The 11,905-nt window shown below is 37.8% G+C and overlaps 1 protein-coding gene and 1 long non-coding RNA gene across 3 annotated transcripts in view; one reads left to right on the forward strand and one right to left on the reverse strand.

Annotated features, from left to right (window-relative positions):
• Positions 1 to 11,282, reverse strand: part of LOC106090229 (protein dispatched) — a 69,195-nt gene extending 57,913 nt beyond the window's left edge. For both annotated transcript variants that reach the window (XM_059364073.1, XM_013256362.2), the window contains exons 1-3: positions 10,636 to 11,282; positions 3,536 to 4,399; positions 3,280 to 3,459 (exon numbers count right to left, since the gene is read on the reverse strand). In XM_059364073.1, the coding sequence (XP_059220056.1) occupies positions 3,280 to 3,459; positions 3,536 to 4,399; positions 10,636 to 10,767 (1,176 nt within the window). In that variant the 5' untranslated portion in view covers positions 10,768 to 11,282. The remainder of the gene's footprint in view (positions 1 to 3,279; positions 3,460 to 3,535; positions 4,400 to 10,635) is intronic.
• LOC106090231 (uncharacterized) lies at positions 33 to 11,694 on the forward strand. The gene is made up of 3 exons (XR_001221777.2): positions 33 to 185; positions 11,242 to 11,354; positions 11,433 to 11,694. It is a non-coding gene; the product is annotated as an uncharacterized LOC106090231 (long non-coding RNA).
• The last annotated feature ends 211 nt before the right edge of the window (positions 11,695 to 11,905 follow it).

The following is an 11,905-nucleotide window of genomic DNA, read 5'->3' on the forward strand; positions in this document are numbered from 1 at the left end:
ATCGATTACAACTTTTGTCAAAAACAATACATCAAGTTTTTCTTTGATTTTACTTATTTTCCCCTACTTTTCTTCTCTTTTTTGGCTTTATTTTGGACACATGTTTTTCAACATCTTGTTGTAACGGCGTGTTGTTCGCTGAGCCGGCAGCCCTTGCCGATGTAGGACTCCATCGAATCGATCCGGTACGTATAATTGGCTGCCATGGAGTTGATAATTGATGGTCATGTGTACATGTGACTCATCCACCTTTATTTTCACCAATACAATGATGTTCAAGCATCATGATGTGCCATGTAAACTCAGCATAAACATAGCACATCATGATCGTACTCATCGTGTGTATGTGTTGATTACAGCTTTTGCCCAAAACGGTACATCGATTTCATCTTTTCTTTGATTTTATTTAATTTTTCATACTTTCCTTCTAATTTCTTAATCTTTTTTGTAACAGAACGTGTTTTTCAATATCTGTCAATTAGTGATTACACCATTCTTTGTAAACGGTAATCGATAGAGGTCATTCATCGAAAAACTCAAATGATTTTGATTTTTCAGCCATGGCTGGTGGTTATGTCTACATGTGACGAATACACTTTTGTTTTAACTATTACAATGACCATGCATCAGATGTGCCATGTAAACTCAACATTAGAGTTGACAAAATATCGATGGCGGTATTGATGCTATCGATATTTTTTTTTGCAAAGTTCCGTTATTTGCAATATTTAAAAAAAAAATAGTAATCCGATCATGACAATGGTCGTCGTTGTCGTCGCCAAGCTCCTGTATGTGAGCAAGCTCGTTCCGGTCCAAGGGAACAGGGTGGCCATTGGTTATTTGTCATATCGAGCATTATAGGCACTCAGTATTTGTGCAAGAGCCGGTGCCGCCCGACCTCTCAATGAGACTTTCTCCGCTCGATACCGCTGATTGTCCGCGACTGCCGTTGCAGCTACTCCGTATGGAGCATCCCACTATCCGCTACTTGTGGACGCGCCCGATAGCTCGCAGCTAATCTTCTGCAAGATCGGACCTCAATTTTCCGGGCTGTGTGATGCTCACAGCTATCCCGTGCCGGGATGACAAAGGTTGTTGTTGTTGTTGTTGTTGTAGCAATTTGTTTTGTTCTATCTTTCGTCTCTCCGACTAAGATGGGGTGCATCCACAGGGATCTGGGTCTGAATCGAGTGAGTCTTGCTGGGAATTTAAACAGGTGACGTGTATCATGCGGCCCCTGGTTACAATCGGGACATACATCTTGCACGTCTGCATCAATCCGGAACGTAATTGAGCCACAACTACTCTGGTTTGCCGGGGAAGGTATGAAGGTTGTCTAAACCTGCTTGACATGCCGCTTGATTTAGAGGTTCTCTCTTGTATCGCTGAACCTCATGCCCTAGATCATGAAGATCTACCTTAAGGCTTCTGGGCGGTGGATATCTATACACAAGATGATGATTTGGATGGTCCCTGCGATAACAGCCCAAAAGGTGTTGCTTAGACAGCATGTAGTTAACCTCTACGCTACGGTGGCCTCCACCATCAGTTCGAAATATGGTCTGAATCGGTTCAAAACCTGATAAAGCCTCTATCTCAGATCTAGAATAGGGGTACTTCTGAGACTGACCTAAAGGGCGCAATTCTTATCCGATATGGCTAAAGTTTGCACGCTCATTTCTGCTATGACCTCCAACATCTGAAACAATTTTTAACTTAACATATAAAGAGAAGTCATGCGGGCCATAATGGGTGACCCAGACAAACTTGCCAATTGCGCCGGACGAACTTAGCAATGTAGAAATGTATTTCTTTCTTCAAATGTAGGAAATTAACGGTAGTATCGATATTATCGATATTTGTTATTAGAAATGTAGAATATTGTAATTATCGACCTAAAGACAGAAAAAGAAAAAGAAGAGGATGAGGGCAGGATGCTTTTATAATGTGAGGTCATGCGAACAGCTGAGTTTTGATTTTGCAATAAATTTAAATGTCAAATGCTTGTTAACAAAGATTTTATTTTCTTCTAAGATCTTTAAACGATGTATTATTTGATCCGATATTTAACACAAAGGCAACAAAACAGTGTTATAATGATGAAAATAAAACTTTAAAACACATTTGAAGAAGATAAATTGTAAAACAACGTTGATTTCTAAAACCAATTTGACATTTGCATTTGCCAATCAAGGTAGTTTTTTTGGGGGTAGATTTTTTTTATTGTGCTAATGACGCTCTACCTCTTAATTGTACCATGATATGGGGGCAAATTTCTATCTAAAGCTGCTATTACACGACAAGACTTGTCATATGAGCTGTTTTATCTGTATTGATAAAACTTATCTTATGTACATCAAATACGAATCGAGCGCGCTCTAATCGGCATGTACTCTCATATGTATTATAAAGTTTTTTAAGTGGCATATCTATTCCAAAACTCACTTCTCATATTACATTTTTCTTATGCATCACACGATGTGTACAACTTTCAGAGTTGCTACTTTTGAAATAACATATGAGATGTCTTATCGTGTAATAACAGGTTAATATGACCACATGTTTTTGTATCTTTTGGAGGAGCACTGGTCCGCATCCACTTAAGTGTCATCTCCTCCTCAATTTAGATACGTTTGGAAGTCTACGCCCTGTAGACACAGAAATGAACACAAGTAATCGATTGCCTCATTAATATGCAGGATTTTCATATGTATTGTCAAATTGCAGAGTGTCCGCTCTTGCTTGAAACACCCAGTTTTTCTGCCCTTCTTTTACCAATCGCCAGAGACTTGGCAATTCGGCATCTAAGCAATGATTCCCGTCGCCCGTATATAAAAACGTTTTAAAAATCGACAAGTGAATCGCTCACCAGGATTCATACATTTTAAGCTTATTCTTATGCCTTCTCTTATCTCGGATATAGTCTTATCCGATTTGCCAAAATCACTTACTTTTTGTCATTCGATTCGTTTACCAAATATTCAAAATCAACTGTTTCGACGAGTTGATGAACGAAACAAGTGACAAAATTGTTAGTGGTTTTGGCACTAACTTTCGTATTGAAGACTTTCAAGAGGCTGTGGGACACATATATTAGAAGTACGTATATAGAGCATAAATTATGATTCTGTAGCTGAACATTTTAACCGGGGCCTTAGCCATGTCATAGGAAACCCTATAATATCAGCCATGCAACGCTCTTTAAATACACCTCCACTAGGTCCCTCGAAGCAACCTAATCAACTTCAATGCAACCAATTTAAATAAATTTATACTTACATTTACTTTTATAATATTATAATCAGTCAAATAGTGTAGAATATTGAAGACAATATTTTTACGAGTACATTCAGGTGGAGCAAAACATTTTCTTTCGCTGCAATCATTGCTTAGCTTTAAGTCATGGAAATATTCAAAGCAAGTAAGCAAAAGATTTTGCAATAGCAAAATGTCTTCATGCTGAAAAAAAAAAACAAATGATTTAAATCAACATCATAATGTTGTCTCACTCGGTGCGGTTTTAGTTAGCACTTACTGTCAAATCAAAACACGAACTCTTATTGGCCAAAAGAGTGGCATAATTCGCCAAAGACCAGGGACGACAACAATTATTGCTAATCATTTCCCGTTCACAATACTCCTCGTAGTAAGGTACCTTAGTGATTTGATCTTGCAATACACACATGGCCAAAATGCCGTTTATATCAAAGAGTGAATCGGTGGCATTAGGCCCAACACGTTCAACCACAAAATGTGAATATTCTTTTGCTGGCGAGTCACAAAAGTAGCCCTCTATGGGTAATCGTATACTTTCACCACTGTCTGAAGCCGATGGCAATTCAGCTCTTTGCAGTATAATCCATGTGCTCTTCTTCGTTTGTATGCGTTCACGGTGATCATCTTCATCGACAAAGGTCATATTGAGACCATATATGCCATGCTCATTGGATCTGGAAGTATTGGACGACACCGATGATGAGGCCAATGAAGATGATGTGTCATTAGTGATTTCATAATCTTTAAATACGCCATTATCGCCATGCCAAGACATGCCGGCTGAGGCATTATAACGTTCAGCCCCCTCATTAGGTGCACTATGATTTTTGGCTTTAGGTCTCAAACGATTCTTGAATGTGATGATTTCATTTGCCAATTCAGTTTTATTTCTACTCCGTTGTCGTTGATTTTTTCTCTGCTTGCGATTTTTACGTTTGCGATTGCGACGATTTTTTCTCCCAATGGAATGATGATAATCATTGATGCCATATTCATTGCGTTCCGCTTGATGTTGAAGATCGCTTGGATTTGCCACAAGCAAATTCGATGGGCCAGTTTCTTGTATCAAATTGTGCCATGCTATTAGGCGTTTGCCTATATCAGTGCCTCGTGTTTCAAAACCCTGAAAGAAAGAAATACAAGTATTAACAGAAAAACTAAATTGCAAAAAATTACGACAAAATGGATAATCATAAAATTAATAAAATAGTTTAGAAGGAGGGAGTAATCTATAGATTCCTTGTCCAACTATTTAGATTTCTCTATTTCTCTTTTGATCTAAGATTGTCTTGCAATTGAAAAGCAAAGCCAACGGCCACCTCACACCTACTATGCTAAAAATTAAATTTTTTTTCTAATTTTTAGACGGTTTTCTCATGCATGTACCTTATTATACATATGTAAATTTGCCCCCCATCAACCATCTTCAAGATCCACTGATAAGGAAAACGGCTTAAGACAGAACGGCTGACTTCACTGTGGTGTAACCTGGGGTAAATATCTACAAACAACAAAAGATGGCCACGTACAAACCCAAATACCAAAAGTTAGCTCTTCTAGGCAATCGTACTTTTGTACCAAAGGTCGGTCCAGTGCATAGTCCCTATCGCTGAGTGAACGATCTGCTGTGATGTAGAATATCGGCATTAACTTAGCTAGATTATCAAAATTTTATACCCAATTTAAAAAAAAATTGCAGATCTTAGAGATTGCTGGGGCGGTTCAAGTTAAATATTGTTTAGAACCTTATTGTAACTCAAAAACTCTAACCTCTCCTGCCCCTTAACCTCCCCAAATTGGGGTTTGGGGGTAAAGCATGAATCTAATCTCAAATTCTTGGCCAAGTGTCTAATGGGAGCCCGGAGTGCACTCATTGATATCGTATGAGAGTAACCCCGGTTCTTTAATGGAATGTTCATAGGAAATTAAGTAGGAATATGGGCTTCAAGTCTGGCCCTTTCGGAAAAAATATCCTCTCAAACAGAACATATTTACCGATCATTAAAATAAGAGACTCAAAAAAAACAGATATTTGGGATGTGGATACAAATTTGACTCCCAATATTGGGGCCAAGAGTAAGGGACACCACCCTTACTGACATGTAGATCAGTGGAAGTGGAAATACACACATACTATTGCACATTATTATGCACGTACACAACCCAGCGGGAAAATTCAAGAGTAAAAGCTGCTTGTGGAATGCCTTACGATATTTTGGAGAAAGACATGCCAGAGACCTTTCCTACACCTTGCTATTTAACAAGGCATGTCCAAAAATATAGGACCTTGCCTTCTCATATCCAAAAGTAGGACCCTCCCCCTTACCCTAATTTTCAGAAACGCCAGATCTCGGAGATGTGTGCTGCGGTTTAACCGAAATTTTATGTGCTCTCTTATAGTAAACTACAAACAAAAGTTTGGTATCCAAATTTCGGATGGGGTACCTAGCGGGGTTGCCCCACCCCCAAAACCTATCAAATATAGATATAGTCCAATCACGACAATATGGGACTCACATGAAAGGTATTTAAGAGTAGAAAACGTATCTGATATCCAATTGTCGCGCCAAGTGTTTGGGGGACCACCCCAACCCCCAAAGCCACCCTAAATTGGACATATTTAACGACAATGGCAATATGGGACTCAAATGAATGGTCTTTGCGAGTAGATTACGAATTTGATATCCCCAAAACACCTCCCAAAGGGGACAAATTTACGACCATAGCAATATGGGGCTCAAATGAAAAGTCTTTGGGATTAAAGCACGAATCTGATATCAATATTCGGGATAAAGCCTTTATGGGCCACCCCAACCCCATAAAACCACCCAAATAGGACGTATTTGCTGACTATTGCAATGTGGGGCTCAAATAAGAGGTTTTTTTAGAGTAGAACAAGTATCTGATATATATTATCAGGGTCAAATCACTGAGTGGCCGCCCCATCCCTATAAACAGCCCCCCAAAAAGGGTCATGTTTCTCGACTATGGAAATATGGGGCTCAAATGAAAGGTAATTGGGAGTAGACTACGAATGTGATATCAACATTCGGTACCAACTGTCTAACGTCCCACCCGCAAATAGGACGTATTTGCTCACCATGAAAATTTGGGTCTTAAAGAGAGTGGAGCTCGCTATTGATAGTTTTTAGGGCCCATACCCCAAACCGGACATATTTGCTGACTTTTGCAATAAGGGGTTAAAATAAAAGGTATTTAAAATTAGCAAACGTATTTGATATCCAGTTTTGAGGCCAATGGCAATATGGGGTTCAAATAAATGATATTTGAGAGTAGAGCAAAATGCTGGTTTATTTTCAGGGCTAAGTGTTTGGGCGACCACCTCACTCCCCCAAAACCCCCCTAAATCGAACATTTTTACCGACCATGGCAATGTGGGGCCCAAGTGAATGGGGAGTAGAGCATGAAATTGGTACCCACTTCCCTAACTTTGTATTTGGGCACCGCCCTTCGCCCAAAATACCCCCCAAATAGTAAAAATTTAACGACCATGGTAATGTTTTGCACAAATGAAAGGTATTTGAGATTTAAAAACGAATTTAATAAACAATTTTGGGGCCAAGCATTTGGGGGACACCTCATCCCATAAACTCCCCTTATACCAATGGCAATATGAGATTTACAAAATGGTTTTTGAGGGTAGAGCACAATGCTAATATTTTTTCAGAGCTAAGTGTCTGGGGGACCACCACATTACACAAAACATCCCTAAATTGGACATACATATCTATTGATCTTGGCAATTTGGGACTCAAATGAAAGGTATTTGGGAGTAGGGCACGATATTCATATCCACTTATGGGACCACGTTTCTGGGAGTCCACACCACTCCCTTAACCCACCAACCACCACCCTGGGGCACTTCCCACTACCAAAATCCATATGAGAATATCGGGCTCCAATAAATTTGTTTAGCTTAAATAAGTCTTTAACATCCAAACTTAAATGACCATAAACCCTCCAAACGAATTCATAGATGAATGAGGATCATATGGAATTTAGATAAAGGCACTGATATTGTTATACTGTTTCTCAAGCTATATACACATACTATTTTCGTAGCATGGTATTTCACTAAAAGCTCTTCAATTGTCAAAAATAAATATTCAGAGGATAATTTTGTTCCATTTAAAGTAAAAGAAGGCGCAGCGCAGCGGACCCGGTTCGGCTAGTATCACAATAAAATAGGGTCAATAGTAAACTGTTCAGTGTGAACATAGGGCATCAACAAGCTCTCTCTATCGAGCTATATTGTTGATTCCACTATATATGGATTGATTCCAACCCTCTTTTCGTACAGCGGATCCATGTGTTTTTCTTGCGTCCCCTCCGTTGCTGTCCTTGCGGGTTCCATTCTAGGACATTTCTCTTTTTCATTTTAAATACGGTTTGGTCAGAAAATTCGCAGTATTTGTCGTAGGCAGCGATTTATGAAAACTTGGACTTTACGGGTAGTTGCTTGTGTCAAGCTCCAAGTTGTACAACCACATAATAAAATAGATTTCACACTACTGTTGAAGATCCCGACTTTTGTGTTATGTGAGATGTTACTGCATCTCCAAACTTTCTCCGTCCGTTGTTATTTTGCTGCGAAGATAGGAGAATTTAGTCTTTGCTATGTTTACCAAAGATGGCAGCATTATCATTCGACTGAATGAGAATGCTGTCGACAGCTGCCTATGAAGCTTAAATATCCAGAGCCAAAAAATGCTTTTGATGTACAATTAAACCAATAAATAAACAATGTGCAATATTTGTCATTAGAGTTTTTTTGTTGGCTTAGCAAATTTGTTTTTCTAAAAGATCTTTATTTGATGCGGTGAAATTTAAGACATTCAGTTGAGAAACTTTTTCGTTTAGCTACTTTGCTATGTTGACTTATTTAGTAATCATTTCTTTTTCTTTATGCTCATTGATTGAGTTTATGTTATAAGACCTTTTTATACCCACCACCGAAGGATGGGGGTGTATTCATTTTGTCATTCCGTTTGCAACACATCGAAATATCCCTTTCCAACTCTATAAAGTATATATATTCTTGATCAGCGTAAAAATCTAAGACGATCTAGCCCTGTCTGTCCATCTGTCCGTTGAAATCACGCTACAGTCTTTTAAAATAGAGATATTGAGCTGAAACTTTGCACATATTCTTTTTTTCCATGAGCAGGTTAAGTTCGAAGATGGACTATATCGGACTATACCTTGATATAGCCCCATATAGACCGAACCGCCGATTTAGGGTCTTAGGCCCATCAAAGCCACGTTTATTATCCGATTTTGCTGAAATTTGGGTCAGTGAGTTGTGCTAGGCCATTCGACATTCTTCTTCAATTTGGCCCAGATCGGTTTAGATTTGGATATAGCTGCCATATAGACCGATCCTTCGATTTAGGGTCTAAGGCCCATAAAAGCCACATTTATTATCCGATTTTGCTGAAATTTGGGAGAGTGAGTTGTGTAAGGCCCTTCGACATCTTTATTCAATTTGGGCCAGATCTGTTCAGATTTGGATATAGCTGCCATAAAGACTGATATCTCGATTTAAGGTATTGCGCCCATAAAAGGCGCATTTATTGCCCGAATTTGCCAAAAGTTGGGACAGTGAGTTACGTTAGGCCCCTGGATATCTTTGTGCAATATGGCACAGATCAGCCCATATTTGGATATAGCTGCCATGTAGACCAATTTATCGATTTAAGGTTTTAGACTCATAAAAGGCACATTTATTGTCCGATTTCGCCCAAATTTGGGACAGGGAGTTGTGTTAGGCCCTTTGATAACCTGCTTCAATTTCAACCAAATCGGTTCAGATTTAGATATAGCTACCACATAGACCGAGCTCTCGATATAATGTTTTGGGCATATAAAAGGCGCATTTATTCTCCAATTTCGCCAAATTTGGGACAATGAGTTGCGTAAGGCAACTTCTGACACCTCGAAACTTGGTTTCGGAGATTTTAGAATGAGCCCAGAAGATCGAGGTGCTTGGAACGCTATTCTACGTTCGGCTAGAGGAACAAATATCCTGTCATAGCCAATTAAAGTAAAGTAAGTGTTGCGTTAAGCTCGTCTACCACTTTCTGCAATTCGGCCCAGATCGCTGCAGATTTGTATATAGCTGCCATATAGACCGATCTCTCGATGTAAGGTTTTGGACCCATAAAAGGCGCATTTATTCTCCGATTTCGTCGAAATTTGGGACAGCGAGCTGTGTTAGGCCCTTCGACAGCCCTCTTTAATTTGTCGTAGATCGGTTCAGATTTGCTTAGTGACTTATGTTAGGCTTTTTGACATCCGATTCGTATATGGTTCAGATCGGTCTATATTTGTATATGGCTACCAAGGAGACCAATATTTTGTTCCACAAAATTGAACAATGACGTGTACTTTTTAGATGTCTCAATATCGGTGTCGTATTTGGTCCCAATCGAGGGCGTAAATTATGAATTTTTCACCAAATTATGACTAAAGGTGGTTTAAATATATACCCGAGGTGGTGGGTATCCAAAGTTTGGCCCGGCAGAACTTAACGCCTTTTTACTTGTTTAGTGAGCATTTTTTTTTTTCTTTGTGTTCATTGACTGAGTTTTTGTTGTATGACCTTTTTGTTTTCATTATTGAGTTTTTTTTTATACGATAGAAAATAATATGTAGCTTAAAAAATATGCAAAACGTCTATAAGCCCATAATTATTTATGATGTATTAAAGCATTTAAAAAAAGATTTAACTTCAGGAGTTCAATTTTCGGTTATAGCCAAGACATTTTTGTCTTCACTGGAAAATAGATGTGTAGACTACAAGACATCAATTTACCATTTTGGTCTAATTTTAATCATTTTTGGCTACTAAAGTAAATATTACTGAAAAAATTATCTATAATAAGGCAATAAAATTTCCAATTTTACAGAATAAAAAACATAATTGCATAAGAGATAGGTCATTAAGGAAAAGTATATCATAAATCGAATTCAGCAAAAAAGTTAAGAGTTAGAGGAGGCATTGACACCGACAATACTGAAAATGTAGCCCCTAGTCTATAAAATCTATAAAGACCTTTTTAAATTAAAAAAAAAAAATAAAGCAAATTTTTTAGTTTGACATCTTACCATAAATAAGCGAGAAAAATCTATCATACACTCGTTCTCTATCGATCAAGTGCTATTTTTCAGGCAAAAATACTAAATGTAATATATATGTCCCACTGGTCCTCAAAGGGTTAATGAACATACTTATTTGCCACCCAACACTTCATAAAAAGAAATATTTTTGATGTAGCCCCGAATTAATCAACAAGTCCTCACCCATTACCAACCCTTTAAAAAAGAATTATAACTCACCAAAGTTGGATCTGTAAAGTCCGGTAATGTGTTTGTCGTTAGTGATACAATAATGCAGGCCGTACAGAAAACTGTGATGAACAAAACCATAAGATATGGTCGTCTAGCTAATATATTGTAATACCACTGCATTTTCCCACACTTCAACAAATTTTCCAGCTTCTTCCAAGTGGTATTGGTTGTGGTGGTAGAAGTGGTTTGAGGGGGTGGGTGTTGTGATAGGGTCGTCCTCGTCGTCACTGATGATTTCCTTTGGGGATTTGATTACCACTATCCAAACTCATTCGCCGACAACTTGTTGTATTAATTGTTTCGTTGTCCTTAACTTTATTCTTTTTTTGCAAGCGGAATGTATTATTTGTATTATTTCACTTGACGACGTCTCATTGTTTTCTAGTCCTTGTACTTCTTCGTATTTGTTGTGTATTGCAATTTTCACGAACATGTTTCAATCGACTGATTTTCTCTTCACTCTTTTTTTTATACTGCCTTTAAATACCTATACATTATTTTGTGTTTGCTAAATGCATAAGCAGTATACATCTAATAGTTCATAATTTACTTTCATTTATGTTATATTAATTTAATATTTTTTGTCAAAAAAAGGATAAAGGATGGATGTTGTGCAGTAGAGATCTCGAAATCGACTTTTGATTATGCATACGAAAAAATCGGCTATTAGATTTCCAAATAATCGATTTAGATATTTTAATGTCGATGTGAGTATCGTAAGGCTGCTATCACATGATTGCTGCTTTTATTTTAGTACCAGTATGCACTTATATTTTTTTTTTTAGATTTTGGAAGACGTTTTATTATATGGAGTTTGACAGCATTCCGACTGAAAAGCTGAACAGAATACTCAGCTTAACGTTGAAAAAACAAAACAAAAAAAAAGTATTGCCATTATGGGTTAATTAACGTAATTGAGGAGATTTAGGGTTGGTATTCTATTCTGTTTTCGGAATAGCCGCTGAAATTTGTAATTGTTTCGTGAGCGAAATTTAACAGCAATTAAATGTTTTTATCTCCATACCAAAACACGTTTCTTTATCTGCACTTATTGTTTTCTCTATTTTATACATTTTTTCTCAAATAAATGAAGAAATACGAACCAATGAAACAAACTAAAATGATGCCGGCAATAGTTTCAAGGGTTGCCACTATAAAAGTTTTTTCCGATTTTCCTCACTTTTAATAGAGTACTACTTTTCCGCCGATTTTCAGCCAACGTTTCGCCGACGTTTTTTATATCGAGTTTGACAGCATT

This window comes from Stomoxys calcitrans, chromosome 2 (assembly GCF_963082655.1).
Source record: "Stomoxys calcitrans chromosome 2, idStoCalc2.1, whole genome shotgun sequence".
NCBI classification, from domain to species: Eukaryota; Metazoa; Arthropoda; class Insecta; order Diptera; family Muscidae; genus Stomoxys; species Stomoxys calcitrans.